This window comes from Cryptomeria japonica, chromosome 11 (assembly GCF_030272615.1).
Source record: "Cryptomeria japonica chromosome 11, Sugi_1.0, whole genome shotgun sequence".
Classification (NCBI taxonomy): domain Eukaryota; kingdom Viridiplantae; phylum Streptophyta; class Pinopsida; order Cupressales; family Cupressaceae; genus Cryptomeria; species Cryptomeria japonica.
The window spans coordinates 261,884,932-261,909,392 of record NC_081415.1 but is presented as its reverse complement, the minus strand read 5'-3'; the positions used below and the strand labels follow the sequence as shown (position 1 = coordinate 261,909,392).

At 37.1% G+C, this 24,461-nt stretch overlaps 1 protein-coding gene across 5 annotated transcripts in view; it reads left to right on the top strand.

The window, feature by feature from the left end:
* Window positions 1-24,461, top strand: part of LOC131069701 (purple acid phosphatase 23) — a 125,571-nt gene that overhangs the window by 54,950 nt on the left and 46,160 nt on the right. For all 5 annotated transcript variants that reach the window (XM_058005224.2, XM_059213844.1, XM_058005225.2 and 2 more), the window contains exons 4-5: window positions 18,441-18,658; window positions 18,917-19,107. In XM_058005224.2, the coding sequence (XP_057861207.1) occupies window positions 18,441-18,658; window positions 18,917-19,107 (409 nt within the window). The remainder of the gene's footprint in view (window positions 1-18,440; window positions 18,659-18,916; window positions 19,108-24,461) is intronic.

The following is a 24,461-nucleotide window of genomic DNA, read 5'->3' as shown; positions in this document are numbered from 1 at the left end:
GTGAAAAACCTTCATGATGCATGCCATTTTCACAAATTTATCACTAAGGGCGAAATTATGTACATAGGCATTTTTTGTTTATAAATTTTTTAAAAAAATTAACCTTATTTTTGTTTTTTTTGGGGCAGCCCTTTTGCCCCCTTGGGTTCACTTGGGTTTGGCCTAGGTTCGCCCAAGGTCCCTTTCAGGCTCCCTGGGTTCCTTTGTGGGTCTTGAACTTGGGGTGCCTAGAAGGAACCTAGGCTAACCCAGTGGGGAACCAGCAAGGAATCAGAACTAGAACCGTATCCACACAGGTATGGGGGTGTTTTAGAGGAACCCAGTAACAAAGGTCAATGAATGTAAACTAAGAAAAGCTACTTCCTAAAAACTTCTAGCGCGCAATTTCAATATCTTGGGGACCAAACAAAAGAGGAACATTACAATTATTGATGTTTTGATTGTTAGTTGTTACGTTTGCACTTAAAATCATGCATTTTGGATATTCATCTTAGTACTTACAAATTTACAATTGAAGTTTGTTGCTCAAGATATTTGATTTTTGGGTTAAAAAAGGTTATAGTTGCTTCCTAAAAATGTCAACATAATTTATTAAATTATCCCAATGTTCAATTAACCTTTGAAGTGGAACATGATAGCATAAGTTGGGAAAAGTAGAGCTGTACCATTATGAAGACAACCCATGGAAGGTACAAGAAACTAAGTGAGTATCCACAATTCCTTTTCCACATATAACAAATAAGATCCTTAAAGAGCACTAACCATATGAAATTATCAGAAAGCAGCATGACAAGGCTAGATAGGTCTGTTTTATTCTACTTTCTTCATCCCTAATTATCAAAGAGGGGTATGGTGCTTAACAGAAGCCTTCAAATAAGCCTTGTCCATGACAGGCCATATCTCTTCTTTTCTCCCATTCAGAAATATTACAGACTTGATACATGCAGCTGAGGCTAGATCAGAATTGGTGAAAAGGTAGCTCATTTGAGGAAGAATTCTTGTCTATTCTAGGTGTACTCAGATTATAGGTGGATGGGCTTGGTTTGATTTACTTTTGAGATTTTTTCCACATTTAAGGAGGTTTTGTCCTACTGAGGTGACTAGAATTATTAAAATTTTTTATTTCTTAATTTAGATTATTCTACACCTCATTTGTTTTTAGCTAAGATTCCCTAGAGTGTAACTCCTTTTTTAGGTGTTACCATATTTCTTACAAGGAATAGTGTACAACTCCATTCTTAGGTGTCTATATTTCTTGCAAGGAATATTGGAGTGTAATCTCTTTTTTTTTTTGCACACGTGTACATGCCTCTTGTCTTGAGAAACATGACACATCATAGTTTGAGGACTCTGTGGACTCACCTCGGACTCGCCAAGACTCGCAAGTCTGTTGGCGGGTCGAGTCGACTTGCCACGGACTTGCGAGCCGAGTTTGGGAGAGTTTGAGCCAAAGACTCCCAAGTTTGTGCTAAGGACTCATGCGAGTTTGGCGTCTAGACTCACGTGAGTCTGGCGTCAAGACTTGCAAGCCCTAATGAAGGACTCTTGAAGCTAGCTGAGAACGCCCAGTCAAGGATAAAACTTGATTTTTTTAAACTTTCCCTCACTTTTGACTTATGTTATTGCTCAAAACAGGTCTATAGTTTGTTGTTTTTCACATTTGGACATATCATTATATGTAATTTTGTAAACATTTTAAAACTTTTTTTGCTTAGTATAAACATTTATAAACTTATGCTGCTGTTATACATTTTAAGTTTGAAACTATGAGTGTGAATGATGAAATTTCAATTATTGATTGTTTGGAGATCATATGACATGTGTAACGTTTCAATTATGGCTCTTATGTTCTCTAAATGCATTAATTTTTTATTTTTTATTTTTGTAAAACTACGGTTTTTTTTTGCCGAGTCCTCTCCCGAGTTTTTGTCGAGTTCGAGTCCAAGTCCAATTTTTGGGCTGTCGAGTCCGCGGCAAGTCTGAGTTTTCCAACTTTGGTTCATCTTGCTAAGTATAAGACCTCCACACCTTGATTGTGCTTTTGAAGGGTCACAAGAAATGCTTTCAAGGTGGTAGACTTTTGAGGCCCCATTGGTTGGGTATAAGGCAGGTCGAAGATTTGGATGAGCACTGATTGGAAGTGGTCGGGATTTTGATAGGGAACTGACAGTGGTTGGGGTTTTCACCTCTCACTGATAATGACTCAAAGATATCAATTTTACTCGCTCAACCACCTTGACCTCTTCAAACATGAAGCACTCACCTCTCCGACTCTAAGGGTCCTTCATCATTAACCAATCCTCCATGGTTGTTAGGCTTTCATTTTGATTGACTTGCATCTAATCTCCCAATTCTCATGGTTGATCTCCACACTTGCACTCAATGTTTCCATTTCTGACTTGAAGGCATTGAAAGCTAAATTGACCTCATTCCAACCTAAAGAGAGAGGCCTGACTTGATCACCCCTTGAAAACCCAAGGCATTGCACTTCCTATAAGTGAAAGGTTGATAGCTAAAGACACAACAACTAACCTAGAAAACAAAAAAAAAAAGTGGGGGTCTTGTTGTGAAATTTCTTCACCCCATTGCAAATGGGGACCTGTTTTTGCTTATTAAGGTAGTGTTTTGGCATCTTAGGGTTTTGTCTCCAATTTCTTACCTCTGCAAATTAGTCAAGTTTTGTGAAATTTGGAGGAGTCATCAAAGTTAGAATGGTGAAGCAGTGGTCAAATGGACATTTTGATGTCACAGATCAGCTCAGATAGGTCAAAGGAGTAAAATCGCAATTTCACAGGGTCAATTTTGACAACTTGCTTTTTTAGAATTTTTGCTTTTTTTAAAAAAAAAAAAATTTAGAAAGTTTTGTTTTTGGCATTTTGGGGCCAACACGGGAACTTGCCTTTTTGGCTTTCTTTTTTTTCCTAAAAATAGAAAGTTGCTTTTTTCCACTTTTTGCTTTTTCAGGGGTCATGGATGGTTTTAGAGTTTAATCAAAAGAAGTGTCAAGTTAGAAGAATTCATCCATAACAAACCAAGTGTGAAATAGCTTTCAAATCTAGAAGATGATTCCTGAAAAGCTAGTTGAATCTCATAAGGAAATGGTCAAGTTTGGAATCAAGATCAAGAAATTCCTTGTTCAAATCATGGAGGTTGCCTGGGAAGAGGAAAATTTTCAATTGAAGACCAAGGCACGTGAAATCTTATGCGGCTTGGTGCAAAGTCCGCCCATGGTAGGTTGGAAATTATACGCGACCTTATGCAAAGTCTGCCCTCTCTAGGCTAGCAATTATACGTGGGACTATGCAAAGTCTGCCCATGCCATGGGGAAAAGTTGCATGGCACTCTGCAAAGTCCGTCCAAGTATAATGTAAATGTTGCATGGCACTGTTCAAAGTCCACCATGGCATGATTAAAAACTTCCTTGGCCATGTGCAAAGTGTGCCCAAGGAGTGGGTGTGAAAAGGAATTAAGTGTTGGGCGGAGGATAAGAAAAACGGTTAAGTGTTGGCAACATCATGAAAATATTCCTAATCAAGTGTGAAGTTTGCCAAGGGAATGTGTTAAGAAGGTGATGAAATTTTGAATCAGCATGGCAACATCATAAAACTTTCTATCAAGAGGCTAAAGCAACCTTGGGAGAAGCATAATATTCCTTATCAACTTGCAAAGTCTTCCCTCAAGGTGGTAAACTTCCTTAGACATGTGCAAAGTCTGCCCTCAAGGTGATTAAAAGTTCCTTGGACACATGTCAAGTCCACCTAGGTGGTGAGAAAATCTTTCTGGTGATAGCATAAAGTCCGCCCTAGGTAGAAGCAAAAGAAGTTGCTGAATGTGAAAAAGGGAATACAGCAAGAAATAAAACATAAAAACAATTCACCCAACAAGGAAAGAGAAAGTCAAAGATTAAATCAGAAATTGGCCTAAGTATTGGATCAAAGGGAAAAAACAAATAAAGCCAAACACAAAAAGAAATTCGCCTAAGGGAAAGGAAGGAGCTTTAAACTTGGCAAAAGAATTGAAAAGTAGGTGAAAATTCACCCAAAGAGAGAAGGCTTCTGGAATGAAGCAAGAAAAGAAAAAGAAGAATTGCCACTGAGTTTTAAATAAATAAAAAAGATAGAGCCAAGCAAGTTCGAATTACCTATAAACATAAGCATTGGTGAATTCATTATGCACACCTTGCTTCTTATGCTTGGAATTCAAACTCTTCCAAGATTTTTCTCCAAGTTGTGAGGCAGATTTTCAGAGTAAAATTGCAGGTGCAAAATAATTTTAGGGAAGGAATCAGACAGAGTTGAAGAATTGCTTCAATATTTTCCATGTCTAAAAGCACTCTCAAGACAGATTTTCAGGATTTTGAACTTCAAAATTCCCTCTTTCAGTCTGAATTTCTGATTCTCAGACCTGCACATGGATTTCCTTCGCAAAATTTGTCAAATTTCATCAGAGAACTATATGGCTTTTTTTGTGCTTTTTCAATGTTGAGGTCAGAAATTTCGTAAATCAGACTTAATCTCACAACTTCAAGAATTTTTGAAGTCTGATTTTGGTTTTCAGAATATGTTAAAGTCTGATTTTCATTCCTAAGGTTCATAATCAGACTTAATTCCGTAATTTGCAAAGTTTTTCTAACTCTGACGTTTCATTTTCAGACTTAACTTAGTCTGATTTTGGGTCTGATTTTAAGAATTTATGAGAAAATCAGAGATCTTTTGAAATTGGTCAAGTAAATATCAAGCTACCTTGTTCTAACTTGGAAATTTTGTATGTTTCACAACCAATAGATGTCAACTCAAGAAGGGATTCCAAAAAGGTGAAGATTTAAACAAAGGAGCTAGTCGGAAAGATGATTATGCAACACATGGAAAGACAACATTCATGCTTCAATCTAGAATCCAAAGATGAAAGGAACAAAGAAGAAGGATTTACAGTCCATCAAGACATTCAAGAAGATGAAGGCATCCAAGGATGAAAGGATCTACATCGACCTTGGATTTCTTTTGGAAATTCAAAATCAAAAGAAAGAACTTGTCAATATGGAGGATTGTTCAAGAAGCACAAGATAAAAGTGAAGATGAGGACTAGTTCGAACATAAAGAAAATTTTAAAATGATGGTGAACACAAAAGATTCCACACCAAAGAGCAATAAGTTCAATGAAGAAAATGTTCTAATCATCTTGAATTTCCATTGGAAATCCAAGAGTAAGGTCAACACTTCTTCATGATGGGAAACCAAATCTGCAAGGCAAGCTGAGGTGGCATCCCAGTCACCTATCAACCAATCCAAGGGTTCCAAGTCAGACATGTCTAAGTGCAATGAACCAAACTCAACAAGTGGAAGATATTAAATGGCTCCTATTTTCTCATTGGTTATCCAAAACTTTGTAATTTTCTCATTGGTCCATTTTGGATAACTATGCTAGCTTGCCCTAGTTAGGTTTTCTGCTAATCTTGGATCAATTGTGGCCATTGCTTTGTAATGGGGTGCCTATATAAACCCTTCTCCTCTCATTTGTAAAGGGAAGGATTTTCGAGAAATTGTTGTAATAATACTTCTTGAGTGTTAAGACATAATTCATTGTTCAATTGTTGGTGAATTTTGTCTACTTTTGCAAGTTAGCATGGTTTCTTGGCTCCCAATAGAATAGATTTCATTTTCAAGTTGTTAAATCGGATGAAGGATTTGATAGAATTGCTTAATGTGGAATGAATGTGTTCATACTTTTGATAATTGGATGATTTTCAATTATTGTGCAAAGTTAGCCTGAACCAGTAAATGAAAACTTAACTTCTATTGCTATATTGATTGTTCAAAATGTTGGTGAATATGAGCGATATGAAGATAGCACCGTTCTTGTGTAGTTGTTGAATTTGGCGAAGCAAGAATTGGTTTTGAATTCCACTTTTGCAATTTCCATCTCTAGAGTTCATAGGATTAGCTTAAGATTAGAAGTAACTTCCTAGACCCTCATCCTTTTGCCTTTTTTTTCCAAGACTTAGTAGTAGGATTGAAAAGAACTTATTGCAAAAATTATTCCAAAAAAGAAGAAAGTTACAAATGTTGGCAATCAACAGAATCCTTTGATTGATTCACTCCTTGAACAATTGTGTAAGTCCCCCTTGAGATTACCAGCATATCACAACGAACCAATTGAGGCTATCTACATGAATTTGGAACCTTGGAGTCATCTTTATGATCAGACAGCCCATTTGTTTAGCACATAGAAGATTTTGATCAAAAGAGAATAGGATATCTGTTAGAAATTAGGATCTTAGGATACTAATCATTATAAACAAGTTTATAAAGTAAATGAAATATGAAACATACATGCAAAATGTACACATTACACAAGATATACATGGGGAAAACCCTTTCGGGTAAAAAACCCCATAAAGCATCATTTAATTAAAACACTTACAAATATAGTCTATAATAAAATAGACATGAACCTGGGGACACTCTTGCAATACTTCCACATGGCCAATAATACCTCATATGCATAGTGATACAACTCACAATAAAGCTCCAAATTCCCGCACCTCTCAAATGAGAGAGAACCTCCTTAAATATAGGAGGAAGGGTGACTTCACTAGTCACACCTTTTCAATAACCCCCACTTATAAATAATTAATAATCTAATAGTTATTAGATTATAATTATTTCAAATAGGATATGCTTATAAAGCATATAATATATAAGGTTTTATAACCTTATATTAGAACATTATATATAAATGTTATAAGGATGTGATCCCTAATATTATATGATCTTTGGCAAATGACAAAAAAATAATAATATTATGTTCTTTCTTTGTACCAAAAATGAAGTTGATTACTATGTTACTAACTATATTGTTTCTTCTATGGCGAGGTTATGCCTTCAAAACATATGGTGCAAATGCTATTACATGGATGCTGCAATACTTTAATAAGAAGACTATCTTCTATGTGTCTTTGAATCAAATGGACAAAATATGAATGTAGCTCTTGAAGAATCAATATGGCCTTGAAGATTTATTGAAGAATTCCATTTGGATACATATGAAAGTGCTATATTACTTGAAGTTACTTTACTCTTTCTAGAGAATATCATTTCTAAAGATCAAAATAAACCTTGAAGATCATGGGCACCTCACTCAAGTGAAAGCATTATATAATAAAGGCACCTTGAAGATCATGGGCACCTCACTCAAGTGAAAGCATTTTATAATAAAGACACTTTGAAGATCATGAGCACATACTATATATTATATTTTTTAGCCATCACTTTGAAATCCTCTATGCAGTGATTGGCTTTGAGGTGATGCCATTAAGGGGGAGTGTACATGACACCACCTAGTGGCTAAATCCTAGATTTAAGACCTAATAGGCATAAGACCTTTAGGCATTATATGCTCCAAATTCAAATAATGCTTGGCCTTAGGTGATGCCATTGAGGGGGAGTGTGCATGTCAATGACACCACCTAGTGGCTAAATCCTTTATTTTTTAAGTCCTACGGGCACAGTATTGTAAGACCTACGGGCAGATTTTTTTTAAGTCCTACGGGCACAGTATCGTAAGACCTACGGGCAGATTTTTTTAAGTCCTACGGGCATATTGTAAATTTTTCTCCCTGTAAAACTTCCACTTGTAAAAGCATTGTATTAAGACCTACGGGCACTATGTAATGAACCTGGGGAGAGGCTAATTTGAGGGGACCGCGGCTCCAATATAATTTTTAAGACCTCACAGCATCATTTTAAAACACTGGGATTATAAATTATGACAAGATGACTTTCATGTAGTCCGGAATGCATGATCTTCATGTTGGCATATATTTGTGTCCCTGTTTATCACTGTCAAAGAAGACCTACGTTACTGGGGTGCTTCATTTTTTCTTTTATGGAAATTGACATGTGATCCCCTGTTAACATTAAGGGGGAGTGTTAGAACATAATGTTATTAGGGATCACATCCTTATAACATTTATATATAATGTTCTAATATAAGGTTATAAAACCTTATATATTATATGCTTTATAAGCATATCTTATTTGAAATAATTATAATCTAATAACTATTAGATTATTAATTATTTATAAGTGGGGGTTATTGAAAAGGTGTGACTAGTGAAGTCACCCTTCCTCCTATATTTAAGGAGGTTCTCTCTCATTTGAGAGGTGCGGGAATTTGGAGCTTTATTGTGAGTTGTATCACTATGCATATGAGGTATTATTGGCCATGTGGAAGTATTGGAGGAGTGTCCCCAAGTTCATGTCTATTTTATTATAGACTATATTTGTAAGTGTTTTAATTAAATGATGCTTTATGGGTTTTTTTACCCGAAAGGGTTTTCCCCATGTATATCTTGTGTAATGTGTACATTTTGCATGTATGTTTCATATTTCATTTACTTTATAATCTTGTTTATAATGATTAGTATCCTAAGATCCTAATTTCTAACAATATCTCTAGGTATTTTATTCTGAGTTGCGTGTGCATAAAAAACACACCAACAGGTCCCCATTTGCAATGGGGTGATGTGTGAAAACATCACAATAGTCTTACCAGATGAGACTTGAGGAAGCTAATCATTAGTGATGGACAATTTGATGAGCATGATTGCTTCTCGATTGTGCTCATCATATCTGTCTTGTTCTTTTCTCGCTGTTGAAGGTCGAGTTGTACCACCCAAAACGACCTCATCAAGACATCGATATTCAGAGATAGTTAGCATGCGCTATTTCCACATGTAATAATTGTGGCCATAGTTGAACTACTCACTGAGTACTCGGTGAGTTGCAAAAACTCATCGAGTTTCTTTGCTTGACGAGTTTTAATGAGTTTTACTCGCCGAATTAACTCTTCGAGTTTTGGTCAAGAAACTCGGCAAGTTTTTGACCAAAACTCGGCGGGTCCAAGTCAAAAACTCGGCCGCTTGTGCGTGATAAGGAAAAACAACAAAAATCAGATTCATTTTGTGTTTTTTGATTGGGTTTTGGGCTGAGAAGGGGGAAGGTTGACTTGGAGTGACTTGTAAGGTGATTTGGAATGATTTTTGAGTGATTCCAAGTGAATTTGAAGGGGATTTTCAAGAAAAATCAGATTCCCAGGTTAGTTTTTTTATTTTTTTCCTATGCTTTTTAAAAATATTTTGTTTATTTTTTGTTGAATTTAGATGAGTTAGAAATCATTCCTAAGTAGTCTAAAATCTTTTTAACTTATTTGAACAAGATTTAACACTAGTTTTTACAAGTTTTGTAGATTTTTTCACTATTTTTTTTGAAGAATATCTAGTTTTCAAAACAAAATCAAACCCTATTAGTTTTTTTTTCTTTTTAAACTTTAAATGATGTCTAAATGTTTTTCAACTAATTTAGATAGTTTGCTAAATTGTTTAACTAAAATGTTAACTTTTTTTTTCACTTTGTATGTGTAGGTTAGCTAAGCATTAAATATGGCAAGTCATGATTGGCCACTAGAACCACGCCCATCCGGTTATATAGGCACCCGTCCTAAAGGTGCTAGAGATAGGGCTTGAAGGTATGCATATGAGGGACTCGAACTTGGGGAAGTTATTTGCATAAAGTGTGAAAGAGTACTTCATGGAGGCATCAACTGCCTCAAATACCCCCTTACCGGCATAGACAAACATGATGCTAGAGAATGCATAGGGACCACTCCTGAAATTAAAAGAGAAATGAATGCCCTACTTGCAGCTGGGGAAGAGAAGAAATTGCAGAGGGAGAGGGTAAAGCTAGCCATGAGATCAGCCATAGCTGAATCTCAAGGTGCTTCTATTGATATTGAAGAGGAACAAGAAGCACTTCAGAGCATAGTGGGCTCTCGGCGTGGCCCACGTATTCGCAAACCCACCACCACCTTGCCCATTGTATCTGGTTCCTCTAGTAGAGTACCTGGCTCTAGCAGTGCTAGTGGCACTATTGCATCACGATCAGGGTCCATAGGTGACTATTTTGTGCTCAGGAACACACCTGGAGCACAACCATCATTAGAGGCCACTGGATGGAATAGGGAGGCACATGAGAAATGCCACATTGCATGTGCTGATTTTTGGTACTTCAACAGCATTCCATTCAATGTGGCGGAAAATTCTTATTGGTTGAATTTGGTGTCCGCAATGACAGTTGCAAGAAAGGGGTACAAGGCCCCTACTCGCAAGGAGTTGAGTGAGAGGTTAGTAAATTACTAAATAGTCCACTTGGTTTCATTTTTAATTGTTCTGTAGATTTCTTGTTTATTAAATCAAAATTGTGTAATAAGAACTAATTTCACTTTGTTCTGGTAGGTTGCTCACAAATGTTGTTGCTAGGGCAAAGGAAGTGGTAGAGGAATGAAAAAATGAATGGGCAAAATATGGCTGCACCATTCTTTCTGATGGGTGGACAGATGGCAAGAACCGCACCACTATAAATTTTTTGGTTGCTTGCAAGGACAATTTAGTGTTCTTGAAGTCGGTTGATGCCTCCAACAACGTGAAAAATGCATAAACATTGGCTGGAATGTTGGAGCATGTTGTGATGGAGGTGGGGGTAGAGAATGTGGTGCAAATCATCACAGATAATGCAGCGACATATGTGTCAGCAGGTAGAATCCTTTTGAATTATCACCTTTAGGCATTACCAATATTTTCATTTGTTCTACTTGTGGCTTTGTTTTACTTGGTTGCATCTTTCTTAAGAATAACTTCTTTTGCAGGAAGAACCCTCCAAGAGAGGCACCCCACTCTGTTTTGGACACCTTGTGCAACACGTCCTTGACATTCTTTTGGAGGACATAGGCAAACTTGAGTGGGTGACTCCAGTTGTGGAAAATGCAAGGAGGATCACCAAATATATTTACAATCACCCTTGGGTTCTAAATTTGATGAGACAATACACCCAAGGGAGAGATTTGGTGAGAGCTGGTGTCACAAGGTTTGCAACGATTTTCTTGACGTTGCAAAGTGTTCTTGCTACATTGACTTCTTTGAAACAAATGTTTGTGAGTGGAGAATGGCTTAACTCACCTTATTCAAAGAAGCCTGAAGGAGAGGCTGTGGCATTCATAGTGTTCGACAATCAATTGCACAAAGGGCTACAAAGATTGTGAAGGTAACTTCAAAACTTTAATTTTTACTTATTCTTGATTCAAGTCTCTCATTACTAATTTGTAACTTTATGAATTAATCTTTTTGTAATTTGTATTTTTCAATTGTAGGTGTCAGAGCCCCTAGTTCGAGTTCTCCGCTTGGTGGATGGGGATAAAACCCCAATGGGATATCTTTATGAGGCCATGGGTAGGGCCAAGGAGTCTATCAAAAACTACTACAAGGGGGATAGACTCAAATTTGATCCTATTTGGGAAATTGTTGATAGGAGGTGGAACAATCAGCTCCACCAACCCATTCATGTAGCAGGGTACTTCCTCAACCCTCGCTTTAGGTTCGGGGGTTCTTACTTAGATTCAAATGGAGAGGTCATGGAGGGCCTCAGTACATGCATTGAGAGGATGGTACCCGATGTTCAGGAGAGAGACCTCATTGTGAGTGAGCTCCAAAATTATGAGGAAGGAAGGGGTAAGCTATTCTTTTCAAAGCTGGCTAGGAGAGGAAGAACCACTCAAACCCCAGGTATAACATTTGCCATTTGGATTTTGGGATCTAAACTGATAAAGTATGTTTTCTCTTTTCTCTTTGCTTTCTAACTCTTCAATTTTTTTAATTTTGCAGATGCTTGGTGGCAAAATTGGGTGGAAACACCCCCCATCTCAAAAAATTTGCCCTCAGAGTCTTATGTCAGCCTTTCAGTTCATCCAATTGTGAGCGCAATTGGAGCTTGTTTGAAGCAATCCACACGAAGAAGAGGAGCAAGTTAGCATAGAAACGCCTCAATGACCTTGTCTTCGTGCAATATAACCTTCGATTGCGGGTAAGGAAGGTAGAGGAAGTAGAAGGTGGTCCAATTGACTTGGATGATATAGATCCTTATAGTGATTGGACATCACAGGAGCAGCCTCCATTGTTTTCCGAGGGTGAGATCATTGATTTGGAGAGGTAGGCTATGGAGGAGGAGGGGGGTGGATTTGGTTTCACACTGGATGACATTGAGGAGGAAGAGGATGAGGATGAGGAGTCATTGCTAGTGCCACAAGAAGGTGGAGACATAGCTTCAGCCATGATGGAGGATGAGCCAGCCATACCGAGCGAGGATGCACAAACACTCACACGCCCATTGCAGACTTCTAGGACTGGACCCTCTAGGTCTACCTCTACCAAATTTTTTGTTAGAGCTGGGAAGAGGAAGTTATAATTGTAATTTGTAATGATGTATTTACTTTTGGTTTTACAAAAACTATTTACTATATTGCTTTCAGGCTTCCAACCATCAACATTCCTCATGAGGATTCGATTTTGTAGACACTTTGCATTTAAATATATCTAGAATTAGCTCGTTTCTTTTGTGTTGTCATTTATTGACTGATTGGATGCACCTTCTCATTAAATTTTGCAATTTTTTTTAATTAAATTTAAGTGTGTTTTTAAGTTGCTGAGTTTTTCATCGAGTTTTTCTAAGTTTTTGCCGAGTTTTTTTCCCATGGTTTGGCGAGTTTTGCCGAGTGGCAAGTAGTTCAACTTTGATTGCGGCCATTGAACTTCTGATTGCTTCCCAACATAACGTTCATCAGAGATGCCATCTCGCTAGTTTTCGATACACAAAAAGTCACACATGACTGCAAAATTTAAAAACAGGTAAAAAAAGTGACAAAGCTTGTGGGCACAAATCCCAAGGCATTGCAAAAGATTGATTAGCCAACCCTATAGTTGTAAGATGCCAACTAGGGATTGGCTCTGATCTGATGTGTTTGTTTCAAATTGAGACTTTGACCAGCGAATAGGTGTTTTGGATTTTTTTGGTTAAGTTTTGAGTTTTATGCTTTTTTGGGTTTTATGCTTGTATTTTTGAAATCATAGAATGAAAACAAATGCAATACATATAGAATAACTAACTGGAATTAAATTTTCATACTTCTGATATTTTTTACTAGTAATGAATAATTTCAAAGAATAGTTAAATGCTAACATTCAAAGCCAAACTAACATACCGGGTGTCCCGAGCTTGCCTAGTAAGGCTTATTTTTATTGCCTGAACTGAAGAATAGATGAAATTGGAACTCCCACAATGAGACAACAACTCCAATATGTCTTATTGACTCTAATATAAATTACCAAAAACAAATAGTGAAGAATTATGCACACATAAGCTGAATTCCAATTCCTTGCTAGCAAAGACCCTCCAGAAATGCTGACTTTCCCTGAATAATTGCTGGTGTAGCTCCGATCTGGTATGGAATCTCTCAAAGAATCATCAAACTGCCCTTTTATTTCCCTGACAATGAATTTCCAAGAAACAACTGATTCAAAACCCCTCTAAATTATTTTTTTGAATCTCCAGGCTAGCTGAAATGGTACGATCTATCTTGGAATGGTACGGCTTGCATAAATGACCCCCAAATTTGTAAATTTGAACCTCCAACTTGCTCAGATATGATTTCTCTGTATGTCCCTTGTTGTTTCAGCTATTAACTTCAATAATTTGACCCTCAATGGCCTGATATGAAGCTTCCAAATTGGCACCAAGTGGCTGTAAGTGAATGGGGGTACATCCAAACACTAAAACATTGAGAGTTTTCGTTCCCAATGGTGATTCCAAGCTGCTATCTGCTGGTTGTAGGCTGCTGCAGAGATAATTTCTAGAAAAATAAAATCACACAATGCCAAAATGAGCCTCCAAAATGTCTTTTTAACACGCCTCAAAGTTTCAAACCCTAATTCGAATTTGGGGTTAGGGTTGTACTTTTGGCATCATAAAACATGTTAAAATGTTTCTTTTTTATTAAAAAATAACTTTCCCTAAGAGGTTTAACCTATTGAGGGCCAAATTCCTTATTAAAAGTGGCCATATTATTAAGTTATAACCTTTAAGCTATAGCTTCTAGGAAAATGTGCCAAGGGGCCACTCTATTATAATATAAAATGATTATATTATTTCACTTTATTATTATTTATTTAATCCAACTTGGGAAATATTAAATATTTCCCAAATAATTCAAACGCTGCTCATCTGGACTCCGAATCGAATTCTGGCTGAAGCCACCTGTCCATGGATGAACTCTGAGTGTTGCAGGGTAATTGGCAGTGATCCCCCTAAAAAGTAGGAATCCTCCTAGAAAGTAGGAAACTGTCTCCAAACATCTAGGAATGCTCAAAAGCGAACCAACTCTGCTTCGTGGCCCTCCGGGTGGTCAACCAGTCAACTAATAGTCCTCCTTAAAAAATAGGACCCCTCCCTAAAATTTAGGAGGTGGTCTCAAATGATCCAGAATGGTTCCCAGACACCCCAAGACCAACTCTTAGTCATTCCCTAAAAAATAGGGATCCCTCCTAAAAACTAGGAACTGTCGTCTGAATGTCTGAATCAGCTCACAAAGCCCCCTGCAAGGCTCCATGACTCCTGAATGGGTTCCCTCTTCACTCAATTGGCCTACGGGAACTAGATGATAGGCCAATCCTTGCTCAATTGCTTGTCACTTGTAAGGGGACATTACAATAGCACTTGCACAAAACCCAAGGTGCACAATATCCAAGGAAATAATAAAAAAAATAAAACCTTGATTTTTATTTGAAAAAACAATCAAAAAACAATATTGACCCAAATCCCAAGGTTTGCAAAAAACTCTAGGTCACACAAACAACACGTTCCTGGAACTTAGAAATCAGAAAACCCTAGCTGCCTCAGAAAAGTTTAGGAAACACGAATAACCCTTTTACGATCTTCTATAGGGCCACAATAGAAAATAGCTCATGAGCAGTACCCTGAGTTTTGTGCGAAAAAAACCAACCTAGAGAAAATAGGTCGCCACGATTATGGAAGCCCTTTTGTCATGGAAAAAACAAAATAAGCATAAAAAAGCATCGTGGTTGCAAAAGCTTGCATTTTGCGTGAGCAAAAAAATGTCATTTGTCGCTAGAGAAACTCTTCATGCACACACACAACTAGGAAATGTCAGGTCACGGAAGGAAAAAAATCTTTACGCGGCCAGGTTTCGAAAATCTCCTGTGATTTTTCCAGAAAGATGTCGCACAAGCATAAAACCTCTACGAAAATCAGATTAAAAACATGTCACGATTTGCAAACGACCCTTAGCAATTTCGTTGTTGGAAAATTTGGGACTATCACTGAATAAATCACAAATTTTTACTCAAGAAAAAATTTCGATTTTTCTTTTAGAAAGAAATCAATAAAAAAAGAAACTTCTGAAAAAATTTCAAGATAACTCACAAATTTTTTCTTGTTAAAAGATTTGCAAAAAATTCTAAATGGCTCTAATACTATGAAATAGTAATTGCTTAATTTAATTACGAAAACAATAGTTTACATATAGGTAATTATAGGACGATGTTTCTAAATGAAACGATCATGAATAGAAACTGATCGACTGTGTGCAACTTCGCATGTGTAGGTTAGAGATCTATGCTCCGGATTAATGCAGATTAGTGGAATAGAGCAGTGTAAGGCTGAGTATGGAAATGTTTGTGACATGGCTTAACCGCCTCCTGTGGATTCTACAAGTCTAGTGGTTGTATCGGGTATTAACAGGTCGATCTTTTGGTGTAACGACAACCACACTTGTAACAAAAGGAGCTATGCGTGGAGAGAAAGATTTGCACAACATCATGATAGAGGTCACTTCAATGATGCATCACGATTTCAACCCGAGAAAGAGATTAACATAATGAGAAAATGAAAAGAGGAAGACTCAACATTGCAATCACAACACAAGGAGTGAGAGACAACAACATCAAACCCTAAGCAATGCAAAGGGCTTGAATGGTGCAAAGTAGGACATCTGAATTATGCAGGTGAAGAACCTTGCAATAATGAAGGATGCTACAACAATCTTGAATTTCCTTTGGAAATCCAAGATCAAGGTCTAGTACATTCAAGATATTTGAAGGAAGATGATTGCAAGATCAAGGTCAAGATTCACATACTCAAGGCAAGATGATATTCAAGAAGAGGAATTCTAAGGATGAAAAGTATATTGCAACATGAAGTCAGGAACTCCACTAAGGAATTCAAGTCCAAGGTAAGGAATTTCAAGATCAAAAAGCATCAAGAAAGGAAATATTTCAAGAATCAAAGGTTGGGAGTGGAAATGCATCACAAGAAGGAAGATTCCCAAACATGAAGATGAAAAGTGAATGAAGATAAAAGAAGATAGTTTCAGAAGAGTTAAGAAAAGTTAGAAGGTCAACTTGATTATGAAGATGATACAATTTGGGAATATGCCCCATCTTCATCACATTGAGCAACTGGATAATGTTGAGCATCAAGAGATATGCCTCAATCACAAACACTTCTTCATGATGATCTCCAAGGGGCAAGCTTAGTTGGCATCCGGTCACATTCAACAAATCAGATTATGTCACATCAACTTGTCCAACTTCATTGAACTTGACTCATTCAAGGGCGGAGCAAGTGATACATGACGATTTATCAAATATTGTTTCACATACCTAACCTCATTCCAATTGGTGCACATTCAAGGATGGACATGCATCCATAAAAATGTAATTTTTTCATTGGTTCAAAGAAGTCAATTGTAGCTAATAATTAGGGTTTTGTCATGTAATATCAGCCATTGATCTTGAATCAATCTAAGCCATTGAATTGTAAGGAGACCTCTATATATGGCTCAAATCTCTCATTTGTAAAGGTTAATAGTTGATAGTCAAAAGTCAGTAGCAGAAGTAATTAGTAGCTAGTAGTAGAGGAGGAAACTTGAAGTTGTTGCCAAAACTTGTTGGAGTTAATACATGATTTTCATTGAAGCATGGTGGATTTCTATGTGTTGTTTCTATATGTTGCATGGTTTCTTGTTACTTCTCAAGTTTAGATAAAGTTCATTGATTATAAAGGTCAAGAGTAATGGTATTTGATGGAATTCTAGTACATACTTTTTGTGGTTTGATGATTGTAAGCTACAATGAAAAGTTAGCCTAAACCTTGTTAAGCACAAGTTCAATTGTGGATCTTCATTTGAATTGCGCCAATCTTGTGTATTCGATGAATGTCTACAATATGAAATTCCTTTGGAGATTGCATCAGTTTTGTGTAGTTGTTTCTGCATGGTGAAGCAAGGCGTGATTATGGAATCTCTCTATCAAAGCATCATCCTTTATCGTCATAGTTATTAGGATTAGATTAGATCTCCTAATCCTTCGCCTCTTTTGTCTTTATTTTCCAAGTGAGTTAGTATAGATTCCACTTTCTAGCAGTGTTCATAAGTGTAAGTCCCCTTGTGATTCCAGCATTATCACATCATACATCACTGAGTCTATCCACATTCAAAGTCAATTGTTTGCATTGTAAGTTTTGGAGTTGTCTCATTTGATCACATTGTATAGCATATGAGGTTTCTTTGTTCAAGTGAGGATAGAATACTTAGCATTTTATTCTGTGTCCGAGGTGTCCTAAAAAACCACATCAACAGGACCCATTCTATTTCCTCATAACCATGACATGATTTTAATTGTTTATTTAATGATGCTAGAACTCAATAGGCAAAACAAGTCACATTGTACGCAAATGATGCCAAGATCTATTTTGAATTGTATTCCATTGTCTTCAATAAACTGGGGACAGCTTATTAACCCATAGAGAGGAAGTGATGAGTGTAGTAATGTTATATAATATTCTATTCAATGGTTTATTTTGGTAATAGTATTAAATTAGCACATTAAGCAGTTTCAGATTGTTCTTCTGTGAAAGGTAGATTCCCAATTAGGTGTCATTACAAAAGGACATACTCTTTTCTGTCATGCGAGGTGGCAGTGTCCAAGAGAGTTCCTTTTTAACAAGAGCTCATCTTCTGTGTGTAACTCGTTTAGAGTCTTGTGATGAGAATACCATTTAGTTTTCTCATGTCAATTAACCTATGCAAGTTTATTTTTTTGAGTGAATTGATATGAATCATCATCTTTCTCCATTATGTAGACATCACAATTGTTGTTGCAGCTTTACCATCCAAGGTGTCTTGTGCAATGTCCTATGCATTTCTTCATGGAACCCTCTTCTAACAAGTCAATTCTCTTTATTATATTAAATTTCACTGGATTTATACATCACATACTTGATAGATACAAATTCCATCTTATTTATTCGTCTTACTTACTTTTTAAGGTTATAGATTTGTAATACATGCTAACTGTTGTTTATGCTTATTCTTCAGACGTGTTTTCCTGTTCTGCTTGACAGCAATGAGAGATGAATGCTTTCTTAGCCTAATTGTGCCCGTTAGTATTAATTAAAGAGTCATTACATTCAAAGTTGTGTTATTGTAGCAAACAGCAAATTGTTGTCCTCACAATTAACCAATTGTCTTGTCTCGCATAGATTTATGGAGCCATTGACCTCAAGGGTGCCCATGATGGTGATAGAAGGAAATCATGAAATAGAGCCTCAAGCAAAAGGAGTCAATTTTACCTCTTACAAGGCTCGATTTGCTGTACCTTCTGAAGAATGTAGCTCAAACAGTAGTTTCTATTATTCCTTCAATATGGGAGGAATACATTTCATCATGCTGGGAGCATATGTTAACTACAACAAGATTGGTAAAAGTGTCCACTTTTGACAGTACTTTTGCAAATCTAATATGTTGAATGGTCCGTTTTCAATTCTCCAAAATAAATTTTGTCAACTTAGCACTAAAAAGTTCATCAAAAATTCAAACTATCAAATTTTACAGTTAAAATACGTTATAGGTAGTTTTGAAATTCTACTTTACTATACAATGTATGAATTTTCAAAGTGGTGAGTAAAAATAATATCTTCAAATGGTCTAATGCTTTCGTGTACTTTTCTTAAAATAGGCATGCAATATGATTGGCTAAAGAAAGATTTGGCAAATGTAGATCGACAAGTTACACCATGGCTTGTTGCATCATGGCATCCACCTTGGTATAATAGTTACTCTTCTCATTACCAAGAGTTTGAGTGTATGAGGCAAGAAATGGAACACCTTTTGTATGAGTTTGGTGTGGACATAGTATTCTCTGGCCATGTAAGTAATCATAAGTATTTTATTCTCTGCATTATCAAAACCTTTTGATGTATACAAAAATTGACTTGCTAATAAAGTAAATAATATACTGAAATCAAATATCCTTTTCATTTTGATTTATTATTGTAAGTTTATAAGTTGATTGTCAAGAGAAAGAGTTTTGAATCCATATAATACTGATGACAGTACAGGTACAATATTAAAGCAAAGCCTAAAATATTGGGAAAGAAAACAAACCTAATGTCCAGTTTCTATATAGTTCAATGTATCAAGTACTAGTAGTATTGCATTTTTGTTCACAATGATTTTTTTCGTCATGTACGATGAACTTTATGTAGTCTTTGTAAATCTCCAAATTGATGCACATTTGACTGTAAATCTCATCCTCAAAAGCTTTATTGAATATCTCATTTTAACATTCAACTTATTATAAGATCAACATTTAACTCCTCTTTTTTATGATGAATCATTAAATATAATCTGAAAACGTCATTACAAAAATACACAGAACTAAATTAAAAAACTCTTATCATCAATTTTCAAAAGGCAAAATAAAATGCATTCCTCATTCACATAACTTCACAAACAGTTCATTTCAGAAGAGGAAGAAAACAACAAAAGCATAGGCGAATTAATTTGTCAACAAGAAAACAAGTATACACCAAGACTCTAGTGCTAAATGGGGCATGAATTACTACAAGTTTCAAAGCTATGGCATCCAATTTTAATATCTTGATCAATTGCTGACATGAATGACAAGATCCATAAGAAGCATCCTTGAACAAAGTAGGCCAATAAAAGAGTGAGTGTGCAAGATCTCAAATGTTGTAATTCATGAAAAAAATGACTGCCACAGGCCTACTCATGAAAACTTTCAAGAAGCTTCATCTACTGCTCTTTATTTATGCATCTCAAAAACCTCTCTTATATAATATATCCTTCTAGATGATATGTTTTCACACCCACAATTTCAAAGCTCTTTGTTTGCCATCCAAATGCATTGGACAATTACCATAGGAAGGAAATTGATAATATCTTGATACCAAGTACAATTTACATCAATAAATAAATCCATTGACAACTCTACATCTTTTTTTTGATGCTATGGCATTTTCCTTTTCAAATCACCATTCTCATTTATCAACTTGCAGAAACCCCTTCCCCTTATCAACTTGGTTGAAGATACAATTATATTCCTAAATTTTGGCAACCTTGTTAAGTTCTTTCAAAATTCTGTGATCAAGGAAGATAGGAGAAATGGAGATATGACCTGTGAGTTGTATTTTATCTGCTATAGTGTGATTTGAAGGATGCACCACACTCATCGATTTCGGTGTGTTGATCCTCCTCAATGTATGCATGTTATATAAGTGGATGAGGGGTTACGTAGTTAAGAGATATGTCTTCACCGTTACATGTTATCGGGTTGTAAGCGATTCTTAACAAATCGCACTCCTTCCGATCGGGTAAGTAAATAATGCTAGTTAACGTGCTGTGGTGAGAGGTACGTAGGGAAGAGATGTGTCTTCCCACGTACGTAGGGAAGACACATCTCTTCCCTACGTACCGCTCACCACAGCACGTTAACTAGCATCATCTCTTCCCTACGTACCTCTCACCACAGCACGTTAACTAGCATTATTTACTTACCCGATCGGAAGGAGTGCGATTTGTTAAGAATTGCACGTGGGAAGACACATCTCTTCCCTACGTACCTCTCACCACAGCACGTTAACTAGCATTATTTACTTACCCGATCGGAAGGAGTGCGATTTGTTAAGAATCGCTTACAACCCGTGGGAAGACACATCTCTTCCCTACGTACCTCTCACCACAGCACGTTAACTAGCATTATTTACTTACCTGATCGGAAGGAGTGCGATTTGTTAAGAATCGCTTACAACCCGTGGGAAGACACATCTCTTCCCTACACACCTCTCACCACAACACGTTAACTAGCAGTATTTACTTGCCCAATCGGAAGGAGCGCGATTTGTTAAGAATCGCTTACAACTCGATAACATGTAACGATGTAACCGTTGGTTAAATGCAATAATTTAATTTTGATTTATTCATCATTTGTTAACGTATATACTAATAGTTAATCTATTAGTATATATGTTAACATGTAATCAAAATAATACATCGGAATCATGAAATAGCACGACCAATGTTACAAAAATTAACACTCCCTCTTAACTAGGGAGGACACATTTCATGTTAGAGAAAACATCACAATTCATCCATTGATTGTGAAGAGAAGAGATATCACACCATGGTGATATTTAGAGATATGGTTAAACAATGAATATCAAGTCTCACGATACTCACCATAACTCATAGTTATCAAGTAAGGTATTGTTGTGACGTATTCACACATCACCCCATTGCAAATGGGGACCCCTACTTTTTTTTCGCTTTCTGGGGTTTGCTTTCTTAGTGTTTAGGGTTTGTCTGTTAGCCTTTGCATTTTGAGTGTCGCTAGGGGATCAATAGGATGGTAGGCTTTGCTTGAGCCAGGGGAGTCAGCAGGTGCCCCAGAATTAGGGTTTCTTTGAGAGTCTTCCTTAGGGCCTGGTTTTGCTCTCGTTGCTAATTATGTCTTTCTTTGTGAGTGGGTATCATTCTTGAAGGTCCGAGCTAGGTCGAGTTGGTGAGTGATGAAGTTTGAAATGTCATCCTGATCTTCAAATGCCCTGAAATTTGGCTAAGTCTGGAATGTCCTGATCCTGAAATTTGGCTAAGTTTGGAATGTCCCGATCCTGAAATTTGACTAAGTCTGGAAAACTGAAGAATCCTCCAAAAACTAGATTTTGCAATATAACTCCTGGAGGTCCGAAACCACTCTCAAACATCCTAAAAGTATATATGGAATATAACTTAAAGTGTAAGTGACATTCTTATACTTAAATGTTATATTCCATAAAATGATCCTGACGGAGAGTCCAAAATGTCAAATTTCGCTCCTGACCCTTCCAAAGGGTCCAGAGCGAAATTCATCATAAACCATGCTTCTTGACTTGAATGGATTAAGAACCTTGCTCCTAATGTGGATGATGATCTAATTTTGCCTTGTGAAGTGGTTTGAAGCTTGAAAAATGAGTAATTTAGCCAAGAATGAGATTTTCGCTCCTGACCCTTCCAAAGGGCCCAGAGCGAAAATCTTCCCAAAGCACATTTCATCTTAAGTTTGGCTAATCTTTGACTTGCAGGGTACCTTGGAAGGAAGCTTGGACATTCTTATTGCCTTTGAAAGGCTTGAAAGCATTGAAAATGAAGGATTTTGGACAAAAATGAAAATTTCACTCCTGACCCTTCCAAAGGGTCTAGAGCGAAATTTCTAAAAGCTCTTAATTTTGCAATAAAAGAAATCAAGTTTTGATTTGTTATGGCATGGATGGAAGGAAAATGACTTGCTTTTGCCTCTTGGGGTCGTTTTGGAAAGTAGAAATGAAGGATTTAGCCCAAGAAGGGATTTTCGCTCCTGACCCTTCCAAAGGGTCCAGAGCGAAAATCTCTCTAAAACTCATTTCTTGCCTTATTTGGCCAAAATTTGATGTCCAAGGCATGATGAGATGAAGTATGAACATGGTCTAGCCTTTGGGGATGTTTAGAAGTTGTGAAAATGAAGGATTCTAGCTAGGAAAGGAAATTTCGCTCCTGACCCTTCCAAAGGGTCCAGGGCAAAATTCCTTATAGGTATACCTTTTGACCTTTCTCAAGCTTAAAACCTTGTTCCTAGGGCAAAGGGAGATGAGATTTTACCTTGCAATATGAGTTTCAAGTTGAAAGAATGATGATTTTAGCTCAAAACCAGATTTTCGCTCCTGACCCTTCCAAAGGGTCCAGAGCGAAATTCTTGGAAACTCATATTTTCTTCTTGGAGATGGTCAAATTCTTGAGTTTATGGCATGGTTAGGTGGACTTTTATGTGTTCTTGCCTTTGAATATTGGATTGAGGTAATGGAGTAGCCAAAACAAGCTCAAAATAGGAAATTCGCTCCTGACCCTTCCAAAGGGTCCAGAGCGAAATTTCCTAAAATCACCTTTTCTCCTTGCGAAATCAAGTCAAACTTGGGTTGGACGTGAGAGGAGAAGTGTTTTCTAGCCTTTTGAGGTGAATGCAACTTGAAATGATAGAGAAATAAGCCTAAAAAGTGATTTTCGCTCCTGACCCTTCCAAAGGGTCGAGAGCGAAAATCCTTGAAAACATTGTTTTTTCAAAATTTTGGGCAAGACCAAGCTAGGACAAGGGTGTGAGAAGGCATTTGGATTGCCTTAGAGTGAATTTTGGTTGCCAAGAATGCAAAATTGAAAGCCTAATGAAAATTTCGCTCCTGACCCTTCCAAAGGGTCCAGAGCGAAATTTCTAAAATTCCTCTTTTTCCTTGCAAATTCAAGACAAGATTTTGGTTTTTATACCATGGGAAGGAGAAAGATAAGATGTTCTATGCCTTGGAAGTAATTTGAAGTTGGAAGGATGGCAAGATAGCCCTAAAACAAGATTTTCGCTCCTGACCCTTCCAAAGGGTCCAGAGCGAAAATCCTAAAACCTACCCATTCCTTTCAAATTTATGCTAAGGCAAGGTTTGACTAAGGTAAGAAATGCCCTTGAGACTACCTCTGACTTGATGTTGGTTTCCAAAAGTGATGATTTTAGGCCAAAGGAGGATTTTCGCTCCTGACCCTTCCAAAGGGTCCAGGGCGAAAATTCTAAAATCTCCTATTCTGCCTTGCAAAACGAAATCAAACTTAGATTGGGTGAAAGAAGAAAGATATTGCCTAGCTTTATGAGGTCGATTGAAGTTGGAACGATAAAAAATGAGCTGCAAGAAGAGAAAATCGCTCCTGACCCTTCCAAAGGGTCCAGAGCAAAATTCTGAAGACTTCCATTTTTGCCCCAAATTTACATCAAGCTTGGTGTTGGTTGAGAATGAGGACGTCCTTGGGCATGTATCTAAGCAAGTATGATCACAAGGTGAGAAGAATTTGAGCCAGGAATGCAAAATTCGCCCCTGACCCTTCCAAAGGGTCCAGGGCGAAATTCTTATAGGGTCTGTTCCTGGAGAAAATCTTGGGCAAGTTTCATGTTAATATCCTTTTGTTGATGATTTAAGTTGAAAATGCTATGTTGAAATGAATTTATCATGTGTCCTTAATCATCTTTTGGTTTGTTTTGGCAGATGAAAGAAGACCAGGCTAGGACAAGGACGACCTTCTCCAGCCCAGCATCAACAAGGACCACCTTCTCCAGCCCAGCCTCATCAAGGACGACCTCTTCCAGTCCAACATTTGAAGGAAAGACAAGGTGGCATCCCAGTCATCACTCCTCCAGTCGGGTTGGTCCACTTCAG